This window comes from Hemiscyllium ocellatum, chromosome 8, assembly GCF_020745735.1.
Source record: "Hemiscyllium ocellatum isolate sHemOce1 chromosome 8, sHemOce1.pat.X.cur, whole genome shotgun sequence".
In the NCBI taxonomy this organism is placed as follows: Eukaryota; Metazoa; Chordata; class Chondrichthyes; order Orectolobiformes; family Hemiscylliidae; genus Hemiscyllium; species Hemiscyllium ocellatum.
This window is the reverse complement of record NC_083408.1, coordinates 114,258,740-114,285,616: the sequence shown is the minus strand read 5'-3', so window position 1 is coordinate 114,285,616 and position 26,877 is coordinate 114,258,740. Positions and strand designations below refer to the sequence as shown.

The following is a 26,877-nucleotide window of genomic DNA, read 5'->3' as shown; positions in this document are numbered from 1 at the left end:
ATCTGAGTAATCCAGCATGGGACCAATGCTTATGCCTGAAATGTCGACTCCCCTACTCGTCGGATGCTGCCTGACCGGCTTTGCTTTTCCAGCACCACACTCTCGACTCTGTTCTTCAGCATCTGCAGTCCACACTTTCTCAAAGAGACCTTGGAGTGCAGATTCATAGTTCCTTGAACATGGAGTCGCAGGTAGATAGGATAGTGAAGAAGGCGTTTGGTATGCTTTCTTTTATTGGTAAGAGTATTGAGTACAGGAGTGGGGAGGTCATGTTGCGGCTGTACAGGACATTGGTTAGGCCACTGTTGGAATATTGAGTGCAATTCTGGTCTCCTTCCTATCGGAAAGATGTTGTGAAACTTGAAAGGGTTCAGAAAAGATTTACAAGGATGTTGCCAGGGTTGGAGGATCTGAGCTACACTGAGAGGCTGAACAGGCTGGGGCTGTTTTCCCTGGAGTGTCGGAGGCTGAGGGGTGACCTTATTTACAAAATTATGAGGGGCATGGATAGGATAAATAGGCAAAGTGTTGTGGCTGTAAAGGCTACATCAGTTGGACCACTATTGGAATACTGCATTCAATTCTGGCCACCCTGCTACAAGAAAAATGTTATGAAACTTGAAAGGGTTCAGAAAAGGATGTTGCCAGGGTTGGAGGTTTGAGCTACAGGGAGAGGCTGAACAGGCTGGGGCTGTTTTACCCGAGCGTAGTAGGCTGACGGGTAACCTCATATAGGTTTACAACATCACGAGGAGTTTGGATAGGATAAATAGACAAGGTCTTTTTCCCAGGGTAGGGGAGTCAAAGTTAGAGGGCATGGGTTTAGAGTGAGAGGGGAAAGATTTAAAAGGAACCTAAGGGGCAACTTTTTCATGCAGGGAATGGTGCATGCATGGAATGAGCTGCCAGAGGAAGTGGTGGAGGCTGGTACAGTTACAACATTTAAAAGGCATCTGGATGGGTATATGAAAAGGAAGGGTTTGGAGGAATATGGGCCAGGTGCTGGCAGGTGGGACTAGATTGGGTTGGGATATCTGGTCGGCTTGGACGAGTTGGACCAAAGGGTCTGTTTCCATGCTGTACATCTCCATGACTTTGTGACTACTTGCTTGACACCAAACTCATAACAATAAGATCACAAGAAATGAGAGCTGATGTAGGCCATTCAGCCTATCAAAGGAACTGCTGAATTTGGAAGAAGACTTCCAGGAGAACAGTGGCAATGCTTTATTTTAGGAATGTCCTCTTAACATTCCCGATGAAGTAAAATATCACGGTAACTCATGAGAGATCCTAGCTTGTGACAGATTAAAATGGAGAAGAATAATTTGAGAAAATATCAAAGATATTATGAAAATTTGTTTGGGAACCTGAATTGCCAATGTCGAGGGATTGGAGAGAACACACAAGCCTCCCAATAGCTCATCCACATGTCCTTTCAATCACCAGCTAAACCAAACGTGCCAAATCCTACATTGGGAGAAGGTGAGGACTGCTGATGCTGGAAATCAGAGTCAAAGAGTGTGGTGCTGGAAAAACACAGCAGGCCAGGCAGCATCCGAGGGGCAGGAGAGTCGACGTTTCAGGATTCCTGATGAAATCCTACGTTAGGTATACCTGCCATTTCAGACCCATCAAACTGCAATGGAACAAGTCATCCTTGAACACAATGGATTATTTTCAAAAGAAAAATAAATTGGATAGGAATTGTTGCTAGAAATGACCAACTAACACTTCACACATTCAAATGACTCCTCTGTGGATAGCTGATGAATTATTCAAGTTGTTTTAAATAGTTTAACTGTTCTAATGAAAATATAGAGAAATGTTTTACAAACATAACCAACATGCATCTCCCTCAATACCAACAGTAATTTGTCGCTTTATATTTTAAAAGATGTATAAGATGCTTCGTGTACAGATTGGTATCAGAAATAGAAATGATGTTGAGGTGTGATAACTTATCAGATTCAGTACTATGAATTTCTTTAGATAGTAGTTATCAGTACATCAGTCAAAAGATTCAAAAAAGTCATGTCTATCTGCAGTACAAAGTCATAACTGCCAGAAGGGAAATGAAAGGATTTTAACTCAATGACAGCAAACAAACAGCGATATATTTCCAAGTCAGCAGCATATTTGAATGGCTTGGGAAGGAACACCAGGGAGTGGTGTTGCATGTATCTGCTGCCCTTGTCCTTCCCGGTGCGAGGAGTCTCTGGTTTGGAAGGTGCTATCAAAAGAGCCTCAGGGAGTTGTTGCAGTGAGTCTTGCAGGGAGCACACGCTGCTACTACTGAATGTCAGTGTTGGAGGAAGTGGGTGTTTGTGGATGTGGTGCCAGTCAAGCGGCTGCTTTGTCCTGGATGGTGTCAAATTTCTTGATTGCTGTTGGAGCTGCACCCATCCAGGCAAGTGGGGAGTATTCCATCACACTCCTGACTTGAGACTTATAGGTAAGAACGCCAATATTTCACGCCTTGTGTTATAACTGTTATTTGCTGCTTGTTAGTCCAAGCCTGACTATTGCCAGGTCTTGCTCTATTAGGACATGGACATCAGTTCAGGCAGCATCCGAGGAGCAGTAAAATCGACGTTTCGGGCAAAAGCCCTTCTAGATGAAGGGCTTTTGCCCGAAACGTTGATTTTACTGCTCCTCGGATGCTGCCTGAACTGCTGTGCTTTTCCAGCACCACTAATCCAGAATCTGGTTTCCATCATCTGCAGTCATTGTTTTTATCCATTAGGACATGGTCTGCTTCAGCATCTGAGAAGTCATGAACGTTGCTGAACGTTGTGCAATCATTAGTGAACACTCTGAATTCTTTCTTATTGATGGAACAAAGGTAATTAATGAAAAGAGCCATAGGGAAAGGTTGAACAGGCTGGGGCTGTTTTCCCTGCAGCGTTGGAGGCTGAGGGGTGACCTTTTGGAGGCTCATAAAATCATGAGGGGTATGGATACGGTAAATAGACAAGAACATTTTCCCAGGATAAGGGAGTCCAAAGCTAGAGGGTATAGTTTTAGAGTGAGAGTGGCAAGATACAAAAGGGACCCAAGAGGGAGGTTTTTTGCGCAGAGGGTGGTGCGTTTATGGAATGAGCTGCCAGAGGAAGTGGTGGAGGCTGGTACAATTACAGCATTTAAAAGGCATCTTGATGGGTACACGAATAGGAAGGGTTTAGAGGGATATGGGCTGGGTGCTGGCAAATGGGACTAGATTAGGTTAGGACATCTGGGTGGATGGGCAAGTTAGATCGAGGGTTCGGTTTCCGTGCTGTACATCTCTATGACTGGAGACAGCTGCACCTTGGACATTACTCTGAGGAACTCCTATCATGATATCCTTGGATTGAGATGATTGACCTCCAACAATCATAATCATCTTCCTTTTGTGCTAAGCAGTACTGTACTGTACTACTTCGGCCCTCGATGTTGCACTGACCTGTCATACCAATCTGAAGCCCATTTAACCTACACTATTCCATGTACGTCCATATGCTTGTCCAATGACGACTTAAATGTACTTAAACTTGGCGAATCTACTAGCGTTGCAGGCAAAGCATTCCATACCCTTACTACTCTCTGAGTGAAGAAACTACCCCTGCCATCTGTCCTATATCTATCACCCCTCAATTTAAAGCTATGCCCCCTCGTGCTCGCCATCACCATACTTGGAAAAAGGCTCTCCCTGTCCACCCTATCTAACCCTGTGATTATCTTATATGTCTATTAAGTCACCTCTCAACCTCTTTCTCTCTAACGAAAACTGCATCAAGTCCCTTAGCCTTTCCTCGTAAGACCTTCCCTCCATATCAGGCAACATCCTGGTAAATCTCCTCTGCACCTTTTCCAAAGCTTCCACATCCTTCTTATAATGCGGTGACCAGAACTGTACACAATACTCCAAGTGCGGCCGCACCAGAGTTTTGTACAGCTGTAGCATAACCTCATGGCTCCGGAACTCGATCCCTCTTTTAATAAAAGCTAAAACACTGTATGCCTTCTTAACAACCCTGTCAACCTGGGGGGCAACTTTCAAGGATCTGTGTATATGGACACCGAGATCTCTCTGCTCATCTACACTACCAAAAATCTTACCATTAGCCCAGTACTTTGCATTCCAGTTACTCTGCCCAAAGTGAATCACCTCACACTGGCCACCATTAAACTCCATTTGCCACCTCTCAGCCCAGCTCTGCTGCTTATCCATGTCTCTCTATAACCTACAACATCCTTCGTCACTATCCACAACTCCACCGACCTTAGTGTCATCTGCAAATTTACTAACCCACCCTTCTATGGCCTCATCCAGGTCATTTATAAAAATGACGAACAGCAGTGGACCCAACACTGACCTTTGCAGTACACCACTTGTAACTGGACTCCAGAATGAACATTTCCCATCAACCACCATCCTCTGTCTTCTTTCAGCAACCCAATTACTGACCCAAACTGCTATATCTCCCACAATTCTGGATTAGTGCATTCTGCATCCAAGGTGCAGCCTGAACTGCTGTGCTCTTCCAGCACCACTAATCCAGAATCTGGTTTCCAGCATCTGCAGTCATTGTTTTTACCTTATATCTCCCACAATCCCATTCCTCCGCATTTTGTACAATAGCCTAATGTGGGGAACCTTATCGAACGCCTTGCTGAAATCCATATACACCACATCAACCGGTTTACTCTCATCTACCTGTTTAGTCACCTTCTCAAAGAACTCAACAAGGTTTGTGGGGCACAACCTAGCCTTCACAAAACTGTGCTGACTATCCCTAATCAAATTATTCTTTTCTAGATGATTGTAAATCCTATCTCTTATAACCTTTGCCAACACTTTACCAACAACTGAAGTAAGGCTCACTGGTCTATAATTACCAGGATTGTCTCTACTCCCCTTCTTGAACAGGGGAACCACATTTGCTATCCTCCGGTCTTCAGGCACTATTCCTGTAGAAAATGACAATTTAAAGATCAATGCCAAAGGCTCAGCAATCTCCATCCTGGCTTCCCAGAGGATCCTAGGATAAATCCCATCCGGCCCAGGGGACTTATCTATTTTCACACTCTGCAGGATCTCTAATACCTCTTCCTTGTGAACCTCAAACCCACCCAGTCTCGTAGCTTGTATCTCAGTATTCTCCTCGACAACATTTTCATTTTCTAGAGTGAATACTGTTGAAAAATATTCATTTAGTGCTTCTCCTATCTCCTCTGACTCCACACACAACTTCCCACTACTATCCTTGGTTGGCCCTAATCTTACTCTCGTCATTCTTTTATTCCTTAAATACTTATAGAAAGCCTTAGGGTTAACCCTGATCCTATCCGCCAACAATTTCTCATGTCTCCTCCTGGCTCTTCTGAGCTCTGTCTTTAGGTCTTTCCTGGCTACCTTGTAACCCTCAAGTGCCCTAACTGAGCCTTCACATCTCATCCTAACATAAGTTTTCTTCTTCCTCTTGACCAGACATTCCACTTCCTTTGTAAACCGCAGCTCCCACACTCTACAGCTTCCTCCCTGCCTGACAGGTACATACTTATCTAGGACACACAGGAGCTTTTCCTTGAATAAGCTCCACATTTCTAATGTACCCATCCCCTCCAGTTTCCTTCCCCATCCTATGCTTCCTAAACCTTGCCTAATCGCATCGTAATTGCCTTTCCCCCAGCTGTAACTCTTGCTCGGTGGAGTACACCTATCCCTTTCTATCACTAAAGTAAACATAACAGAATTGTGATCGCTATCACCAAAATGCTCACCTACTTCCAAGTCTAACATCTGGTTGGGCTCATTACCCAGTACCAAATCTAATGGGGCTTCGCCCCTTGTTGGCCTGTCTACATACTGTGTCAGGAAGCCCTCCTGCACACACTGGACAAAAACTGACCCATCTATAGTACTCGTACTATAGTGTTCCCAGTCAATATTTGGAATCGAGAATCATCTTTGCTATCCTTTCCTCTACATCTCTGGAACTATTCAGAAGCCTATAGAAAACTCCCAACAGGGTGACCTCTCCTTTCCTGTTTCTAACCTCAGCCCATACTACCTCAGTTGACGAGTCCCCAAACATCCTTTCTGCAACTGTAATATTGTCCTTAATCAACAATGCCACACTCCTCCCCTTTTACCATCTTCTCTGTTCTTACTGAAACGTCATGACTCCAACCAGTTGGGAATTTTACCCTGGACTCTCACTAACTCCAGTTTTGCTATGGCTGCTTGATGCCATATTTGGTCAAATTTATATTGAGGTCAAGGACAGCCACTATCACTGTGTTTACACCAAGACTCAGGTGAGGTTAGAAACTAAGTGGCCCTGGCGGAACCCAAACTGGGGGTCACTGAGCAGGTTATAGCTGAGCAGGTGCTGCTTGATAGCACTGTTAGTGACCCCTTCCATCACTTTACTGATGAGCGAGAGTAGACTGATTGGGCAGTAGTCTCCCACATTAAATTTGTCCTGCTTTGTGTGAACAGGACAAATCTGAGCCATTTTCTGCATTGCTTCACTACTGCAAAATTTCTGAATGACAAACAGAAAATGCTGAAAGTGGTAATCCTGTTTTACACACAGACACAGACATACCCACATACAAACACATACACTCACCCCACACACATACAGGCACACACACACCACCCTCCCACAAGGAGAACCTGTCCAATATTCGTGATTGAGTTAACATCACTAAAATAGATGATCTGATCATGTTCTAGAAGGACAAGGGCAGCAGATAAATGGGAACACCATCAACTGCAAGTTCTCCAAGTCACTCACCATCCTGTGATGATGCTGTGGCTTTAAGAGTTTTTTTCTCTGTTAAAATAGAGGCTTTAAGACAGAGGCACCAACCTGTCCAGTTAGAAAGCCAATGAATGAAACAGCTTGTGAGGTCTTGGGTTTTTTTTAAAGTTGTAACAATAGGATGTGGTCAAACTCCCATGGAACCAGGATCTTTAGTTTAGCTTTCAGCAGTTACTGTTGGGGTCATGAAGAAGTGGAAACTATTTTTCCCCTCTCTTGGTTAGAGTCAAAAGCTGGGGGCTCTCTGCCTGTTACAGGAGTTGCATGTGAGACAACCTGTTATCTGAATTTGCCGTTTACCAAGGGTATGTTTATGGGATGTTACTATATTGGATTAGTTAATAGTTACTGTATCTGGTATTCTGTTATGTTTTCCATAGAGTCGTTATCACTATTCCTTCTTTCTTTTGTTGTATTTTAACTATAATGGATGAATAAAGTGTGTTTTGCTTTAAATCTGATTTGACCCTAGAACACTGTGGGAAGCTAGGGAAGTGATTGCTGGGCCTCTTACTGAGATACTTGTATCATTGGTAGTCACAGGCGAGGTGATGAAAGACTGGAGGTTGACTAACTTGGTGCCACTGTTTAAGAAAGGTGATAAGGATAAGCCAGGGAACTATAGACCAGTGAGCCTGACATCAGTGGTGGGCAAGTTGTTGGAAGGAATCCTGAGGGACAGGATGTGCATTTATTTGGAAAGGCCGGGACTGAATAGGGATAGTCAACATGGCTTTGAGTGTGGGAAATCATGTTTCACAAACTTGATTAACTTTTTTGAAGAAGTAACAAAGAGAATAGATAAGGGCAGAGCGATGGATGTGATCTATATGGACTTCAGTAAGGCGTTCGACAAGGTTCCCCATGGGACACTGGTTAGCAAGGTTAGATCTCATAGAATACAGAGAGAACTAGCCATTTGGATACAGAACTGGCTCAAAGGTAGAAGACAGAGGGTGGTGGTGGAGGGTTGTTTTTCAGACTGGAGACCTGTGACCAGTGGAGTGCCACAAGGATCGGTGCAGGGTCCACTGCTTTTCATCACTTTTTTACTTTCTTTCTCCCCCACACTACTGCCTAACTGCAGTAGTGCTTATATTTTTCCCCAGCACCCATCTGGTGTGTGTGCAGGTGTGAGACACAATGAAAGACAGCAAGTGTACAAATCTTTATTCAATTTCCACCACCAGGAAGAAAGGAAACTTTCTGGAGTGGCCAGTGACAAGCGGTGCCCTTCACAACAAAGAGCAATGCTGCGTGATCAAAACAGTGAAGGGGGGGAGGGGGCAGGGACTAATACAAAATAGAATTGGAGGGGGAAATAATACACTCCACTCCCTATGGTGCCTACCTCTCCCTGAACAGCTCAAGGGTGTTGGTGGACACCGCATGCTCCTTTTCCAGGGACACCCGGGCTCGGATATAGCCGTGGAAGAGGGGCAGGCAGTCGGCCCTAATGACCCCCACCACAGCCCGCTGCCTGGACCTGTTTATGGCCAGTTTGGTCAGGCCCAGGAGCAGAACTTTTTGTCATTTATATACATGATTCAGAGGTGAGCATAAGAGGTAGAGTTAATAAGTTTGTAGATGACACCAAAATTGGAGGTGTAGTGAATAGCAAAGAAGGTTATCTCAGATTACAACGGAATCAATTCAGATGGGCCAATGGGCTGAGAAATGACAGATGGAGTTTAATTCAGATAAATGCGAGTGCTGCATTTTGGGAAAGCAAATCTTAGCAGGATTTTTACATTTAATGGTAAGGTCCTGGGGACTGTTGCTGAACGAAGAGACCTTGGAGTGCAGGTTCGTAGCTCCTTGAAAGTGGAGTTGCAGGTAGATAAGATAGTGAAGAAGGTGTTTGGTATGCTTTCCTTTATTGGTCAGAGTATTGAGTACAGGAGTTGGGAGGTCATGTTGTGCTGTACAGGACATTGGTTAGGCCACTGTTGGAATATTGCATGCAATTCTGGTCTCCTTCCTATCGGAAAGATGTTGTGAAACGTGCAAGTGTTCAAAAAAGATTTACAAGGATGTTGCTAGGATTGGAGGATTTGAGCTATAGGAAAAGGCTGAATAGGCTGGGGCTGTTTTCTCTGGAGCATTGGAGTCTGAGGGTGACCTTATTGAGTTTATAAAATCATGAGGGGAATGGATAGGGTAAATAGACAAAGTCTTTTCTCTGGGGTGGGAGAGTCCATAAATAAAGGGCATAGGTTTAGGGTGAGAGGGAAAAGATATAAAAGAATCCTAAGGGGCTACTTTTTCACGCTGAGGGTGGTACATGTATGGAATGAGCTGCCAGAGGAAGTGATGGAGGCTGGTACAATTGCAACATTTAAGAGGCAGGTGGGATTTGATTGGGTCAGGATATCTGGGCAGCATGGACAAGTTGGACTGAAAGGTCTGTTTCCATGCTGTTTGTCTCTTTGACTCTAATTGCATTGCATCTGAAACATGTTACATTTATCTTTAAAATAGGAAAAAGACAGGGTCCAATTTGGTCTGGCTCATAACCATCATGACTTGGAAATATATCGCTGCTTCTTCAGTCTCACTAGATCAGAATCCTGGAATTCCTTCCCTCAGGGCATTGTGGGTCTACCTACAGCACACAGACTGCAGTGTGAAGAAGTGAACATGTGAATAAAAAAATCATGATCACATTACTGATTCTTTTTTATTTATTCATGGGGTGTGGGTGTCACTGGCTGGGCCCACCATTTACTGCCCGTCCCTAGTTGCCCCTTGAGAAGGTGGGGGTGAGCTGCCTTCTTGAACCGCTGCAGTCCATGTGCTGTAGGTAGACCCACAATGCCTTGAGGGAGGGAATTCCAGGATTTTAACCATGAGATCATGTTGTGTTCAATTTGCAATTGGCTGTCGTATGGTACATTAGAACAGTGCCTACACTTCAATGAACACTGCTTTATCATCTAGAATACTCCAAAAAAGATGGTATTAAAATGCAAGTTGCTCAATTGTTGACTTTCACATTCACCCAATACTTCTTCAGAGTAATTAAAAATACAAAGCACTTGTTTATTTTATTCCCCCAACTAATTTTCAGGAAGTGGGTGTTGCTGGCAAAACGAGCACATTTTATTGCACATTCCCCAAAAGTCCTTGAGAAGGTGCTGGTGAGCTGTCTTTCTGAACTACTGTAATGTACAATAGGTTGTTGTTAGGCAGAGAAATGAAAGATTATCGAATGTCAATGCGAATGTGGAATTCAAACTACAGACGGATCAGCTAGGTTAGTATCGAATGGCAAAGCAAACTCAATGATCTAATAGTCTATTTCTAGAGGGATTAATAGAGTTTTGAAGTACAAAAGTAGGAAGGTTATGTTCTTCATGTATAAGACACTTGTACAGCCTCAGCTGGCATATAGTGTACTTTATTGGTGCTGCTTCACAAACTAAACCCCTTTTGTTAAGAGAAAACTTCTCTTTTGAACAAATGCCTGACTCTTTGAAATGAAGCCAAATGGTCACTGGTCTGTCTTTTCTGTCAGTTGCAAACTCAACAGAACAAACTTTCTATCAATTCACACAACTATCCTGTTAGGCACTTGACTGGACCACATGCTTTCTTGGAATTGATGTATTAAGTTATAAGACCATAAGACATAGAAGCAGAAATTAGGCCATTCAGCCCATCAAGTCAGCTCCACCATTCAATCATGGTTGATAAATTTCTCAAACCCATTCTCCTGGCTTCTCCCCATAACCCTTGATCCGTTTGACAAACAAGAACCTATCTATCTCCGTCTTAATTATACTGTTTCAAATGACTTTCTCACCAAAACAAAAAAAATTACCTTCATAGAATGTAAGTCAAATTCTCCTTAAAAAATTTCAAAATCCAAAATAATAATAATAGATTATACATGCCTTTCAACCTGGATTTATACACGTTTACACTTTTATAGACTGCAGGATAGATTGAGAGTGCAGTTAATAAAGTATTTAATCCTGGGTTTTATCAATAGGGCAACAGATTAAAATAGTAAGGAGATGATGTTGAATTTGTACATGGCACTAGTTAAGCCTCTGCTGGATTATGTTAGAACATGGAACCAGAAATTACAGTGCAGTGCAGGTCCTTCGGCCCTCAATGTTGCGCTGACCTGTGGAACCAATCTGAATTTTGTCCAGTTTTGGGCGTTGCACTTTTGGATGTGAAATTTATGAGGAGAGTGCAGAAAAGACTCAGGATGCTTCAGTTATGAAACTTCAGTTATGAAGATGAATCAGAGAAGCTAGGGTAGTTTTCTTTTTTTTGCAGCAGAGAATGGTGGGAGCTGGGCAGGAGTGAAGTCGGAGCGCAGAGGGGAAGGTGGGTGAGTGTTATTTAAGTAAGTGTGTTCTAGGCCCCAGGTCCTACACAGTAGGGCCTCCTTCCCACCCTCCTCCTCTAACCTAAATTAAAAGTCCACAGACTTGCAACAAAACACAGGGGTCGAGGTAGTTTCTGTTGAGAAAAGAGCGAGTCTTTGGCTCAGGAGTCTTCGACAAAGAAGTTGAGAGAAGTGATTACGCCACAGTTGGAGGGTGAAGACATGACTGCCAAGCTGATTCAGTGTACTGTGTGCATGTTATGGGAGGTCAGGGACACTGGTGTAGCTGGCTCGTATAACTGTGGAAAGTGTGTACATGTTCAGCTTCTGACAGAGCATATTGCTGCACTGAAGAAAGAACTAGATGACCTCAGGCTCATCCCAGAGAACGAGATCTTTCTGGACAGGACCTTCAGCGAGGTTATTACACTGAGCATACCAGAAGAGAGTAGAAGGGAGAAGATGATGAGGAAGGCAGAGATGAGGCAAGTGCAAGAGACCCCGGGGGAAGTACCTGTCAGGAACAGGTTGAATGTCTTGGAAACCATAGAGATAGACATCACTGCCAGTCCGAGAGGCGGTCAGGTCTGCCAATCAGAAATTGGCATGGAGGCAGAGGCAAGGAGTCGGACATTGCACAGAGCCGTGGTAATAAGGGATTCCATAGTGAGAGGGACCGAAAGGGGTTTCTGTGGCAACAGGTGGGATTTGAGGATGGTGTGGTGCATTCCGGGTGCCAGGATTAAGGATATCGCAGACAGAGTGCAGGAAATCCTCAAGGGCGAAGGTGAAGAGCCAGACATGGTGGTGCATGTCGGCACAAATGACTTCGGAAAGAAGAGGAGGAACATGCTACAGCGGGACTTTGGAGAACTCAGAAAAAGGCTGAAAAGCAGGATGTCCAGGGTGGTTATCTCCGGTTTGCTTCCAGTCCCCCGGGCTGGAGAGGACAGGAACAGGGAGATAATGGACTTGAACGTGTGGCTGGGGAACTGGTGCAGGAAGCAAGGATTTAAATTCTTGATCACCGGGGTATGTTTAGCGGTAAGGATAAATTATACAAGAGGGACGGGTTGCACCTTAATAGGTGGGGGGACCAGCATTATGGCAGGTAGGTTTACCACTGCAACACTGGTGTGTTTAAATAGCGGGGGGAGTGGACAAACTGGAAGTTTAAGAAGGAAGTTAAAGGGAAAGTTAGAACAAGAGAATTCAAGAAAAACAACGGAATCAATGGAGCAGAAAACTCAAAAAAGGATCATGCTGTAAGGTCAAGTGAAATAGGGATTGATAGGAAGGGTGAGGGGAGTAACAAATTAAAAATATTAGATATGAACGCACGAAGCATTAGAAATAAGGTGGATGAGCTTGAGGCTCATTTAGAAATTGGCAGTTACGATGTTGTGGGGATAACAGAGACGTGGCTTCAAGTGGACAGGGGCTGGGAAATGAATATTCAAGGCTATATGTGCTATCGTAAGGACTGACTGATTAGCAGAGGGGGTGGGGTGGCCCTGTTGGTAAGGAATGGTATTCAGTCCCTTGCCCATGGGGAAATAGAATCAGGGGATGTAGAGTCAGTATGGATAGAGCTGAGAAATTTTAAGGGTAGAAAGACCCTAATGGGAGATATCTACAGGATCCCAAACAGTAGCCTGGATGTAGTGTGTAAGTTGAATCAGGAGCTGAAATTGGCCTGTCGCAAAGATATTACTACAGTTGTTATGGGGGATTTCAACATGCAGGTAGACTGGGAGAGTCAGGATGGTATTGGACCCCAAGAAAGGGAGTTTGTGGAGTGCCTCAGAGATGGATTCTTAGAGCAGCTGGTGCTGGAGCCTACCAGGGAGAAAGCAATTCTGGATCTGGTATTGTGTAATGAACTGGATTTGATCAGGGACCTCGAAGTAAAAGAGCTATTGGAGGGAGTGACCACAATACAATAAGCTTCAATCTGCAGTTTGAAAGGGAGAGGGTAGAATCGGAAATGACAATATTTCAGTTGAATAAGGGGAACTATGGAGCTATGAGAGAGGAGCTGACCAAAGTTCAATAGTGCAATTCCCTAGCAGGGATGACAGTGGAGGAACAATGGCAGGTATTTCTGGGTATAATGCAGAAGATGCAGGGTCAGTTCATTCCAAAAAGAAAGAAAGATCCTAAGGGGAGGCATGGGTGGCCGTGGCTGACGAGGGAAGTTAAGGACCATATAAAGACAAAAGGGAAAAAGTATAATATAGCAAAGATAAGTGGGAAAACGGAGGACTGGGAAGCTTTTAAAGAACAACAGAGGATAACTAAGAAGGATAAAAGAACTAAAGAGGATAACTAAAACTAAATACGCAAAGAAAAAATAAAGTACGAAGGTAAACTGGCCAAAAATATAAAGGAGGATAGTAAAGTTTTTTTTACGTATGGGAAAAGAAAAAAAATGGTTAAGACTAAAATTGGGTCCTTGAAGACAGAAACGGGTGAATTTATTACGGGGAACAAAGAAATGGCAGAAGAGTTGAATTGGTACTTTAGATCTGTCTTCACTGGGGAAGACACGAGCAATCTCCCTGATGTAATAGTGGCTGAAGGACCTGAACTGAAGGAAATTTATATTTGGCAGGAAATGGTTTTGGAGAGACTGTTAGGTCTGAAGGCTGATAAGTCCCCGGGACCTGATGGTCTACATCCCAAGGTACTAGAAATCGTGGAATTGTGGATGCTTTGGTGATCATTTTCCAATGTTCTATAGATTCAGGATCAGTTCCTGCGGATTGGAGGGTGGCTAATGTTGTCCCACTTTTTAATAAAGGAGGGAGAGAGAAAAAAGAGAATTATAGACCAGTTAGTCTGATCTCAGTGGTGGGAAAAATGCTGGAGTCAATTATAAAGGACGAAATTATGACACATCTGGATAGCAGTAAACAGGATAGGTCAGAGTCAGTGTGGATTTATGAAGGAGAAATCATGGTTGACTAATCTTCTGGAATTTTTTGAGGATGTAACTGTGAAGATGGACAAGGGAGATCCAGTGGATGTAGTGTACCTGGACTTTCAGAAAGCCTTTGATAAAGTCCCACATAGGAGGTTAGTGAGCAAACTTAGGACACATGGTATTGGGGACAAAATACTGATTTGGATTGAAAATTGGTTGGGTGACAGGAAACAACAGAGCAGTAATAAACGGCTCCCTTTCGGAATGGCAGGCGGTGACCAGTGAGGTACCGCAGGGATTAGTGCTGGGACCGCAGCTTTTTACAATGTACATTAATGATATAGATGAAGGTATTAAGAGTAATATGAGCAAATTTGCTGATGACACAAAGCTGGATGGCAGGGTGAAATGTGAGGAGGATGTTAGGAGATTACAGGGTGACCTGGACAGGTTAGGTGAGTGGACGGATGCACGGCAGATGCAGTTTAATGTGGATAAATGTATGGTTATCCACTTTGGTGGAAAGAACAGGAAGGCAGATTACTACCTAAATGGAATCAATTTAGGTAAAGGGGCAGTACAGAGGGATCTGGGTGTTCTTGTACATCAGTCAATGAAAGCAAGCATGCAGGTACAGCAGGTAGTGAAGAAGGCTAATAGCATGCTGGCCTTCATAACAAGAGGGATTGAGTATAGAAGTAAAGAGGTCCTTCTGCAGCTGTACAGGGCCCTGGTGAGACCACACCTGGAATATTGTGTGCAGTTCTGGTCTCCAAATTTGAGGAAAGACATTCTGGCTATTGAGGGAGTGCAGCGTAGGTTCACAAGGTCAATTCCCAGAATGGTGGGACTATCTTATGTTGAAAGATTGGAGCGACTGGGCTTGTATACCCTTGACTTTAGAAGGCTGAGAGGGGATCTGATTGAGACGTATAAGATTATTAAAGGATTGGACACTCTGGAGGCAGGAAACATGTTTCCGCTGATGGGTGTGTCCCGAACCAGAGGACACAGTTTAAAAATAAGGGGTAGGCCACTTAGAGCAGAGTTGAGGAGAAACTTCTTCACCCAGGCTAAGAACAAATGGGTGCAGATCAAAGTAATAGAGAAAAGAAGCACACGTGACATGAGGAAAGTCTTTTATGTGCAGATGAATGGTTAAAGATTGGAATACACTTCCTAAGAGTTTAGAGAATACACTTTGATTAAGAGTTCCAGCTGGAATCAGACTGTTTTATGAAATGTTTATGAAGAACATGCAGAGCTATGAGGGGACAGCAAGAGAATAGCACCAGGTTTAGAGGAGATCAGAGAAAACTTTATTTCATCCAGAGGGTGGTGGGTATCTGGAACTCACTGTCTAAAAGGGTGGCAGAGTTAGGAACACTCCAGATATTTCAGACCTATTTTGATGTACACTTGGAATGGCACAGCATACAAGCTCACAGCATGTAGCCAAGTGCTGGAAAAGGTATTAGAGTAGATGGATGTTTGTTGATTGGTGATGGTGTGGACACCAAGGGCCAAAGAGTCATGCTGTAAAAACTGTATGACTCACTATAAGTCTAAGTGAATTACTCATTTGGAGAGTTGACACAGATACGTTTGTAAAGTTTTATGAGTGAGTAAAATGAACAGTGTCTTGAATTTGGCTGTCAGATAGAAGATCCTGAAGTTGTTTTTCAGCAGCCATATATTGAGGGGAAAGAAGGTTTTATCTTCACTTTGAGCATTTTTTTGTCAAAGTCATGGCTGGTGCTAAATGTGAGATAGGAAGGTGGTTTAGGACTGTTGAGCTTACCTTGTTGAAAGGAATTTAAGGCTGTCTTTGCTGACACTAGTGCATGCACACTGTGCACCAGTTTGTGTGAGTAACAGGATTGCGGGGGACACAAATATAAACAACTTGTTGTCACTGTATGTGGGGATAGAGAGAGGAGGCAGAGGAGCAGGGTCCGACAGGCAGGGGACGGGGAAGTTAATGGGACATGAGTATGAGGGACAAGGGGAGGGTATGGGGGCAAGAGGAGTTGTGAGCCTCCTGGACATTACCCACCCCTTTGCTGCCTGTCCTCTCTCCCTCTTCCTCACACTGCCATCCTGTGTCCTCACACCTTTCCCCCCCCCAACAATTCTCGACCTCTCTCGTTCCACTGCAGTCCCCTACCAACATTCTCTCTGCTCTGTTTCCCCTCCCCGTGACCTCTCCTCCCTCTGTTGAACTCTGTTTCAAAATCACAATTCTTCCCTTTGCATATGATGTACACAAAACATTGAACATTATAGCGCAGATGTTGTGCCGCCCTGTCATACTAATCTCTGTCATACTAATTCCTCATAAGACATTCCTCCCCTACCAGGCAACATCCTAGTAAATCTCCTCTGCACCCTTTCCAAAGCTTCCACAGCCTTCTTATAATGCGGTGACCAGAACTGTACACAATACTCCAAGTGTAGACATTTACATGAATGGTGCACATGCATGTTTCTGGATTAGCACACACGTGTGTGGAGTTGCTGTGGGGGTCATGTTATGATTCAGAACCAGACCTCCGGCAGATATATATCAAGGAGACAGCCTAGACCATACCTTTTATCTTATTTAAAGGCGAGTGTAAAGTGCTGTGTTCGGGATGTAATTCAATTCATCACACTACTTGGCTTTAAGCCAAACACACCTTATTCTTACACTACAGTTTAAATACAAACAAAGGAAAGAAGTCTAACTTTTAACCCTACTGGAAAAATTAACAGAATAATAGATTATTTATCTATGAAATGGTGGCTCAGTGGTTAGCATTGCTGCCTCACAGTCACAGGGACCTGGTTTTGATTCCAGTCTCGGGCAACTGTCTGTGTGGAGTTTGCACATTCTCCCCCTTTTTGCGTGGGTTTCCTCTGGGTGCTCTGGTTTCCTTCCACAATCCAAAGATATGCAGGTTGGGTGGATTGGTCATACTAAATTGCTAATAGTGTTGGGTGCATTAGTCAGAGGGAAATGGGTTTGGGTGGGTTACTCTTCAGAGAGTCAGTGTGGACTTATTGGGCTGAAGGGCCTATTTCCACACTGTAGGGAATCTAATCTAATCTCAAAAGAACTGTTCCAATATAATAACATCCTCTAAACACACCCTTGGCCAAGGCAAATTCAGTAAAACAGATTGTCTCAAAGGCAACAAAGACAGAAAGATGTAACAGCTTTCACAACTGGCTTCAACACCCCAACAACTACCGAAAACTAAATTAAAACCCTGGTTCTGTGCAAGCCTGACTCCACCCATTCAGGCTGCTTCTATTGTTCCAACTTAAAATAAAAACCCAAGGCCTCACACACTGTTTACGTTATTGGGTCTGAGTAGACTGCTCTTCACCTCTTTCTCAACCTCTCTTCATAAAAACATTGATAAAATACACCTCTTAAAGTAGCATCACAATCAGAGAGATTTGAAAAAAAATGTCACGTAAGTTACCTAAATCACTTTCAGGAACAGAAAAAAAACCCAAATTATTTACACAGCATTTTTAGCACCTCAAAACCTTTACAGCAACGTATTTGTGGTGATTGGAACCAGGTGGATCTCATGGACTATGAGATCCTTAACTGGGGTTGTTAACCCAGGCCAATCAGTGATCATCTGGCTGACACATACAGATGGAGAGGAATTTGTTAAGTGGGTACAAGAAAATGTTCTGATTCAGTATGTGGATGTACCTGCAACAGAAGGTGCAAAACTTGACCTACTCTTGGGAAATAAGGTAGGCATTCTGGATCAGTGGTGCTGGAAGAGCACAGCAGTTCAGGCAGTATCCAAAGTGCAGCGAAATCTACGTTTTGGTCAAAAGCCCTTCATTAGGAATAAAGGCAGTGAGCTGGAAGTATGGAAAGATAAGCTAGAGGAGGGTGGGGGTGGGGAGAAAGTAGCATAGAGTACCACGGGTGAGAGGGGGAGGGGATGAAGGTGATAGGTCAGGGAGGAGAGGGTAGAGTGGATAGGTGGAAAAGGAGACAGACAGGTAGGACAAGTCCAGACAAGTTGTGGGGACAGTGCTGAGCTGGAAGTTTGGAACTAGGGTGAGGTGGGGGAAGGGGAAATGAGGAAACTGTTGAAATCCACATTGATGACCTAGGGTTGAAGTGTTCCGAGGCGGAAGATGAGGCATTCTTCCTCCAGGCGTCTGGTGGTGAGGGAGCGGCGGTGAAGGAGGCCCAGGACCTCCATGTCCTCGGCAGAGTGGGAGGGGTAGTTGAAATGTTGGGCCACAGGACGGTGTGGTTAATTGGTGTGGGTGTCCCAGAGATGTTCTCTAAAGCGCTCTGCTAGGAGGCGCCCAGTCTCCCCAATGTAGAGGAGACCACATCGGGAGCAACGGATACAATAAATGATATTGGTGGATGTACAAGTAAAACTTTGATGGATGTGGAAGGCTCCTTTAGGGCCTTGGATAGCGGTGAGGGAGGAGGTGTGGGCACAGGTTTTATAGTTCCTGCGGTGGCAGGGGAAAGAGCCAGGATGGGAGGGTGGGTTGTAGGGGAGCGTGAACCTGACCAGGTAGTCATGGAGGGAATGGTCTTTCCGGAAGGCGGAAAGGGGTGGTGAGAGAAATATATCCCTGGTGGTGGGGTCTTTTTGGAAGTGGCGGAAATGTCGGTGGATGATATGGTTTATGCGAAGGTTTGTAGGGTGGAAGGTGAGCACCAGGGGCGTTCTGTCCTTATTACGGTTGAAGGGGGTGGGGTCTGAGGGCGGAGGTGCGGGATGTGGACGAGATGCATTGGAGGACAACTTTAACCACGTGGGAAGGGAAATTGCGGTCTCTAAAGGAGGCCATCTGGTGTGTTCTGTGGTGGAACTGGTCCTCGTGGGAGCAGATATGGCAGAGGTGGAGGAATTGGGAATACGGGATGGCATTTTTGTAGGGTGGGAAGAGGTGTAATCCAGGTAGCTGTGGGAGTCGGTGGGTTTGAAAAAAATGTCAGTGTCAAGTCGGTCATCATTAATGGAGATGGAGAGGTCCAGGAAGGGGAGGGAGGTGTCAGAGATGGTCCAGGTAAATTTAAGGTCAGGGTGGAATGTGTTGGTGAAGTTGATGAATTGCTCAACCTCCTCGTGGGAGCATGAGGTGGTGCCAATGCAGTCATCGATGTAGCGGAGGAAGAGGTGGGGAGTGGTGCCGGTGTAACTACGGAAGATCAACAAGTTCTACGTAGCCAACAAAGAGACAGGCATAGCTGGGGCCCATACATGTGCCCATGGCTACCCTTTGGTCTGGAGGAAATGGGAGGATTGAAAAGAGAAATTGTTAAGGGTGTGGACCAGTTTGGCCAAGCGAATGAGAGTGTCGGTGGAAGGGTACTGTTGGGGATGTCTGGAGAGGAAAATCGGAGGGCTTGGAGGCCCTGGTCATGGCGGATGGAGGTGTAGATGTAGGCAGGTGACTGAGGTGTCAGTGGGGTAGCACTCTGGGGTCAGCGACCAAAATTCTATTAGTTTTAAAATAGTGATGGAAAAGGATAGAGCAGATCTAAAAGATAAAGTTCTAAATTGGAGAAAGGCCAATTTTGATGATATTAAGCAAGAACTTTCATAGGTTGATTGGGGATGGATGTTCATAGATAAAGGGACAGCTGGAAAATGGGCAGCCTTCAGAAATGAGATAACAAGAATCCAGAGACAGTATGTTCCTGTTAGAGTGAAAGACAAGGCTGGTAAATGTGAGGAATGCTGGATGACTATAGAAATTGAGGTTTTGGTCAAAAAAAGGAAAGCATATGTCAAGTATAGACAGCAGGGATCAAGTGAATCCTTTGAAGAGTATTAAGGCAGTAGGAGTATACTTAAGAGAGAAATCAGGAGGGTAAAAAGGGGATATGAGGTAGCTTTGGCAAACAGGCTTAAGGAGAATCCAAAAGAATTACATTAAAGACAAAAGAGTATCTAGGGAGAGAATAGGGCCCCTAAAGGTGAGGAAGGCAGCCGATGTATGAAACCGCAGGAGATGGGGGAATACTAAATCAGTATTTTGCAATCAGTGTTTACTATGGAGAAGGATATGGAAGATACAGAATGTGGGAAAATAGATGGTAACATCTTGAAATGTGTCCATATTATTGAGGAGGAGGTGCTGGGATGTCTTAAAATTAAAATTAAAATGCATAAAGGTGGATAAATCCCCAGGGCCTGATCAAGTGCATCCTAGAGCTCTGTGGGAAGCTAGAGAAGTGATTGCTGGGCTCCTTGCTGAGATATTTCTATCATCGATAGTTACAGGTGAGGCGCCGGAAGACTGGAGGTTGGCTAACGTGGTGCCACTATTTAAGAAAGGTGATAAAGAAATGCAAGGGAATATAGACCAGTGAACCCGACATTGGTGGTGGGCAAGTTGTTGGAGGGAATCCTGAAGGATAGGATTTACATGTACTTGGAGAGGCAAAGACTGTTTAGGGATAGTTAACATGACTTTGTGCATGGGAAATTGTATCTCATTAACTTAATTGAGTTTTTTGAAGAAGTAACAAAGAGGATTGATGACGGCAGAGCAGTGGACGTGATCTATATGGACTTCAGTAAGGTATTTGACAATGTTCCTCGTGGTAGACTGGTTAGCAAGGTAAGATCACATGGAATGCAAGGAGAACTAACCATTTGGATACAGAATGGGCTTGAAGATAGAAGACAGAGGGTGGTGGTAGAGTGTTCCCTTTCAGACTGGAGGCCTGTGACCAGTGGAGTGCCGCAAGGATCGGTGCTAGATCCACTGCTTTTTGTCATTTACATAAATGATTTGGATGTGAACATAGGAGTTATGGTTAGTAAGTTTGCAGACGACACCAAAATTGGAGGTGTAGTGGACAGTGAAAAAAGTTATCTCAGATTACAACAGGATCTTGATCAGATGGGCCAATAGGCTGAGGAGTAGCAGATGAAGTTTAATTTAGAAAAATGTGAAGTGCTGAATTTTGGAAAGGCAAATCACTTAATGGTAGGGAATGTTGCTGAACAAAGAGACCTTGGAGTGCAGGCTCATAGTTCCTTGAAAGGAGAGTCGCAGGTCGATAGGATAGTGAAGAAGGCATTTAGTATGCTTTCATTTATTAGTCAGAGAATTGAGTATAGGAGTTGGGAGATCATGTTACAGCAGTGCAGGGCATTGGTGAAGCCATGTTTGGAAAACTGTGTGCAATTCTGGTCTCCTTCCTATCGGAAGAATGTTGTGAAACTTGAAAGGGTTCAGAAAAGATTTACTAGGATGTTGCCAGGGTTGGAGGATTTGAGCTATAGGGAGAGGCCGAATAGGCTGGGGCTGTTTCCCCTGGAGTGTCGGAGGCTGAAGGGTGACCTAATAAATGTTTATAAAATAATGAGAGGCATGGATAGGGTAAATAGACAAGGTCTTTTTTCTGGGGTGGGAGAGTCCAGAACTAGAGGGCATAGGTTGAGGGTAAGAGGGGAAAAGATTTAAAAGGAACCAAAGGGGGAACTTTTTCACGCAGAGGGTGGTGTGTGTATGGAATGAGCTGCCAGAGGAGGTGGTGGAGGCTGGTACAATTACAACATTTAAAAGGAATCTGGATGGCTATATGAATAGGAAGGGTGTGGAGGGATATGGGCCAAGTGCTGGTAAATGGGACTTGATTAATTTAGGATATCTCATCGGTGTGGACAATTTGTACTGAAGGGTGTGGTTTTGTGCTGTACACCTCTCTGACTCTATGACTATATATAAACAAAGTTAAAAGCCACACAACACCAGACAGTAGTCCAACAGGTTTATTTGAAAGCACTAGCTCAGGTCAGATGCCACACCTTCAATGCATTATCTGAGCTGAGATGGCACCTATTGTTAAAGCTATCCTGAGAATGTAACTTTTAAAAAGTTCTGAGATTTATATATGAAAGAACTGAAACTAACATGATCATTCTAACAGATCAAAGACTCAAGCTAAGTTTGTTTAATATTACATTCTATGATACTGCAATCCTGTTGCTATAAATCCTGTGTCTTATGATTCTGCTCCACAAACACCTGATAAAGAGGCAGAACTCCAAAAACTAGTACCTCCAAATTAACCTGTTGGACTATAACCTGGTGTAGTGTCCACACCAGTCCAACACTGGCAGCTCTAAGTCATATTTATAAACAGGGGATTTGGAATCTCCTTAGTTTGGGAGACTGATTCTGAGCTGGCTGGCCACAGCCAGTTTACTGTGCACCAGTAAATAAAAGTTGACTTGATGTCAGGATATGCAGTTATTTCTATATATGCCAAAGTTTAACATGAATCAAAGAAGAATTCGAATTAGATTTTATTGTCACATGTACTCAAGTACAGGAGTACAGTGAGAAATGAATAATGTCACCAGTTCTGGTGCCATCTTAGATGTAAAGGGAAAACAACTTAGGAACAAAGTAGAAAAATAAAGAAGTAAAGCTTTTTTTTTGGATTCACTCTAATCTTCTCAGCCAAGGATATCTCGTGCTCCCTTTTCACCCTCCTGATTTCCTTCTTCAGTAAACTCCTGTATTCCTATATACCTCCAGGGATTCCCTTGATCCCAGCTGCCTGTACCTGAGCCATGTCTCCTCCTTTTTTCTGGTCAAAGCCTCGTTATCTCTTGTCATCCAGGGTTCCCTATTCCTGCTGACCTTGCCCTTCACCCTCACAGGAACATACGGACTTTGAACTCCAGCTATCTCACTTTTAAAGGCCTCTCACTTGCTGGAGGTCCCTTCGCCTGCAAACAAACTACTCCAATCAACCCCTACAAGCTCCTGTCTAATTCCATCAAAGTTCACTCTGCCTGAATTTAGAACATGCACCTGTGGACCAGTTTTGTCCTTCTCCATAACTATTTAAAAATTAATAGAACTATGGTCATTGGTCCCAAAGTGCTTCCACGCTGTCACTTCCATCACCTGTCCTGCCCTATTTCCCAAGATTAGACCATGTTTTGCCCCTTTTCCAAATAGCACACTCCATATACTGCTTGAAGAAACTTTCCTGAATGCACATTACACATTCCACCCCATCTAAGCTCTATGCGTTATGGCAATCCCAGTCTATGTTAGGAACATTAAAATCTCCTACTACGTCAACTCTATTACTCCTGCAGGTCTCCCCAGTCTCCCTGCAATTCTGTTCCGCTTAGCAAGTTTTGAGAAGATTTGAAGCTCAGGTTGATGATATGGATGTAAGTTAGCTCGCTGAGCTGGAATGTTTGTTTTCAGATGTTTCGTCACCATGACTAGGTAACATCATCAGTGAGAATCTCCAGTGGGGGCCTGTAGTACAACCCCAATAACGTCATTGCCCCCTTCTTATTTCTTAGTTCCACCCACAAAGCCTCATTGGATGATCCTTCAGTTATTTCATCTCTGATTACCGCTGTGATACTCACCTCAATCAAAAATGCAACCCCCCCCTCCTTCCACCATCTCTGTCCTGGCTAAAGCACCTGTGCCCTGGCACATTAAGCTGCCAGTCCTGTCCCTAGGTGAAGGGCTCCAGCCTGAAACATTGATATTCCCGCTCCTTGAATGCTACCAAACCTGCTGTGTTTTTACAACAACACACTCTCAACTCTGTCCCTCCCTCAGCTATGTTTCTGTAATGGCTATAATATCCCAGTGCAATTTAATCCAACAGGCATTCCTTGCTCCCTGTCATGTTCCAGTCTTACTGGTTTCTTCACTTTACTATTTCTGATTACTGTACCTCCTTCCAGCCTCGAACTTGCCTCCCTGCTGTTGAGGATCCCCTTAAATCTAGCTTAAACCCTTCCTTGCAGCACTGGCAAATATAGCTGCCAAGAAATTGGTTTCCCCCTCAGTTCAGATGCAACCTGTCCCCAGAAAAATATCCCAACGATCTATAAATCTGAATCCCTGCCCCCTACACCAATTCTTTAGCCATGCATTCATTTGTCATATCCTCCTGTTCTCACCCTCACTAGCTTGTGGGACTGGAAGTAATCCGGAGATTACCATCGATGAGATCCTGCCTTTTAACTTTTGTTCCTGGCTCTCTATGACCACTCTGCAGGACCTCATCCCTATTTCTACCGATGTCATTTGTCTAAAGAGGATCCTTAAGTATATTAAAGGAAAAAGAATAACTAGAGGACCCCTCAAGGACCAAACTGTATGTGTAGAATCGAGAGTGTGGTGCTGGAAAAGCACAGCATGTCAGGCAGCATCCGCTCAGCAGGAGAATCGATGTTGTGGGCAAAAGCCTGATGAATGAATAATGATTAAAGAGTATAGTGGAACAGAGTGACTTTGGTGTTCAGATGCACAGGTCTCTGAAAGTGAAAGCACTGATAGACAGGGCAGTGAAGAAGGCTTTGGGCACACTGGCTTTCATCAGTCAACCAGTTTTGTCCTTCTCCATAACTATTTAAAAATTAATAGAACTATGGTCACTGGTCCCAAAGTGCTCCCACGCTGTCACCTCCATCACCTGTCCTGCCCTATTTCCCAAGATTAGGCCATGTTTTGCCCCTTTTCCAAATAGCACACTCCATATACTGCTTGAAGAAACTTTCCTGAATGCACATTACACATTCCACCCCATCTAAGCTCTATGCGTTATGGCAATCCCAGTCTATGTTAGGAACATTAAAATCCCCTACTATGACAGCCCTATTACTCCTGCAGGTCTCCCCAGTCTTCCTGCAATCATGTTCCTCTTAGCAAGTTTTGAGAAGAGTTGAAGCTCAGATTGATGATATGGATGTAAGTTAGCTCGCTGAACTGGAATGTTTGTTTTCAGATGTTTCGTCACCATGACTAGGTAACATCATCAGTGAGAATCTCCAGTGGGGGCCTATAGTACAACCCCAATAACGTATAGAAGTTGGGAAGATATGTTGCAGTTATATAGCACGTTGGTGAGGCCACTTGGAATATTGTGTTCAGTTTTGGTCACCTTGCTAGAGGAAGGATATTATTAAAATGAAAATAGTGTAGAAGAAATTTTACAAGGATGTTGCCAGGACTCAATAGTCTAAATGATAGGGAGAGGTTGGACAAGCTAGGACTTTTTTCTTTAGAGAGTAGGAGATTGAGGTTGGGAGGGTAGGGGGGTGGGATACTCCATAGAGGTGTCTAAGACCATGAGAGGCATGGATAGGGTGAATGCAATCAGTCTTTTCCCCAGGGTTGGGGAATCGAGGACTAGAGGTCATCAGTTTAAGGTTAGAGGGGAAAGAATAAAAGGGAATCTGAGGGGCAACTCTTTTACACAGAAGGTGGTACGCATCTGGAATGAGCTGTCAGTGGAAGTGGTTGAGGTGGGTACATTAACAACATTTAAAAGGTATTTGGACAAATACATGGGTAGGAAAGGATTAGAAGGGTATGGGCCAAGTGCAGGGAAACGGGGTTAGTGTGGATGGATATTTTGGTCGGCATGGACCAGTTTGGGCCAAAGGGCCTGTCTCAGGGCTGTAGGACTCTATGACTCTAAGTTAGAAGTTAAACATTACAGTCCTTCTTAGTATAAAGTAGAAAAATAAATTAATAAAGTTACAAGTTAAAATATTGTCACTCTTAGTACAGATTAAAGATTAACTCAATAACCTAATTTAAACAGAAGCAAGCAATGTATTTCCCAACAAAAATAAATGAGGTTAAAGATTGGTACAGCATGTTCAAACGGGTAGATTTGAAGGAATGTCATGGAGGAGTTTAGAGTAAAACGAAAACAGGGGGACCAAATTCTGGAGCCTAGGGCATAGGTCACATAGCAGAACATGTTTACAGATATGCTGTTTGAGAAAAGTTTAACTATTTCTCAGGATATTGGGTTATCTTTCTGACTTTCCCACATGGAGCATAAGTTCCTTACAGCATGCACTGGGAAGTTTTATATAATTTTACGTAGAAAATAAACATGATGTGCTTTCAAAGCCCTGTTGGTCATAACAGGTGGCACTAACCCATGGAAAGAGCAAAAGGCAGGAGATAAGCTGTAGGTCGTGAGTTAGCAGCTGAACCTGAGATTTTCTGCTCTATGTTCACGTGTCTCTGATATTCTTCTCATCCTGAAATCCCAGCTCAAAACTAAAAATCATTAACCAAAAAAAGCCACGATGCCTTTGGTTTTACACAGTTTGCTTAAGACTATGTCTGGCCAACTCTTGTGCATGACTAAACACTTACCTTATAAAGTATCCCAATATTATTCGTTGTAGTAGTTGTCCGTTCAGACATTCTTCCAAACATGCTTTAAATGCACTGAGCGTTAACAGAGAATGAGCAGGAAGCAGATGATCTCACAACTGGGTGGGAGTGCGCTCGTTATAACAGGAAACCACTGAATGAACAACATCTTGCAATATGTGATCAGAAAAGGGATGTAAGTGTATCTTCACATGGTTTTATGAGTGGGGATCTTTCAGTTGGTAGTGGAAACACATCAAGGTAAGTTGTATTCGGCTGGGTCTAGCAGAGGAAAGGAAGTTCAAATATCGCCTGCACTACCTATATTGGCTCATAGAATCCCTACAGTGTGGGAGCAGGCCATTCAGCCCATCAGAACCACACATATCCTCTGAAGAGTATTGCACCCAAACCCAATTGCCTGCCCTGCCCCTGTATTTTCCATGGCTAATCCACCTAAGCCACATAGCATGGCCAATCCACCTAACCTGCACATATTTCTATGTCTATGTCCACTCCTACATCTTATGGTCTTATGAATGCGGGTAAGTGGAGTTGAAATACCCATCAGCCACAATTGAATGGCGGAGTGGACTCGATGGGCCGAATGGCCTTACTTCCACTCCTATGTC

The 26,877-nt window shown here is 43.9% G+C and overlaps 1 protein-coding gene across 1 annotated transcript in view; it reads right to left on the bottom strand.

Annotated features, from left to right (window-relative positions):
• LOC132818231 (ovarian cancer G-protein coupled receptor 1-like) overlaps positions 1–26,323 on the bottom strand; it is a 30,159-nt gene extending 3,836 nt beyond the window's left edge. Inside the window, exon 1 of the mRNA XM_060829010.1 lies at positions 26,246–26,323. Within this exon, the coding sequence (XP_060684993.1) occupies positions 26,246–26,308 (63 nt within the window). The 5' untranslated portion in view covers positions 26,309–26,323. The remainder of the gene's footprint in view (positions 1–26,245) is intronic.
• Positions 26,324–26,877: the final 554 nt, after the last annotated feature.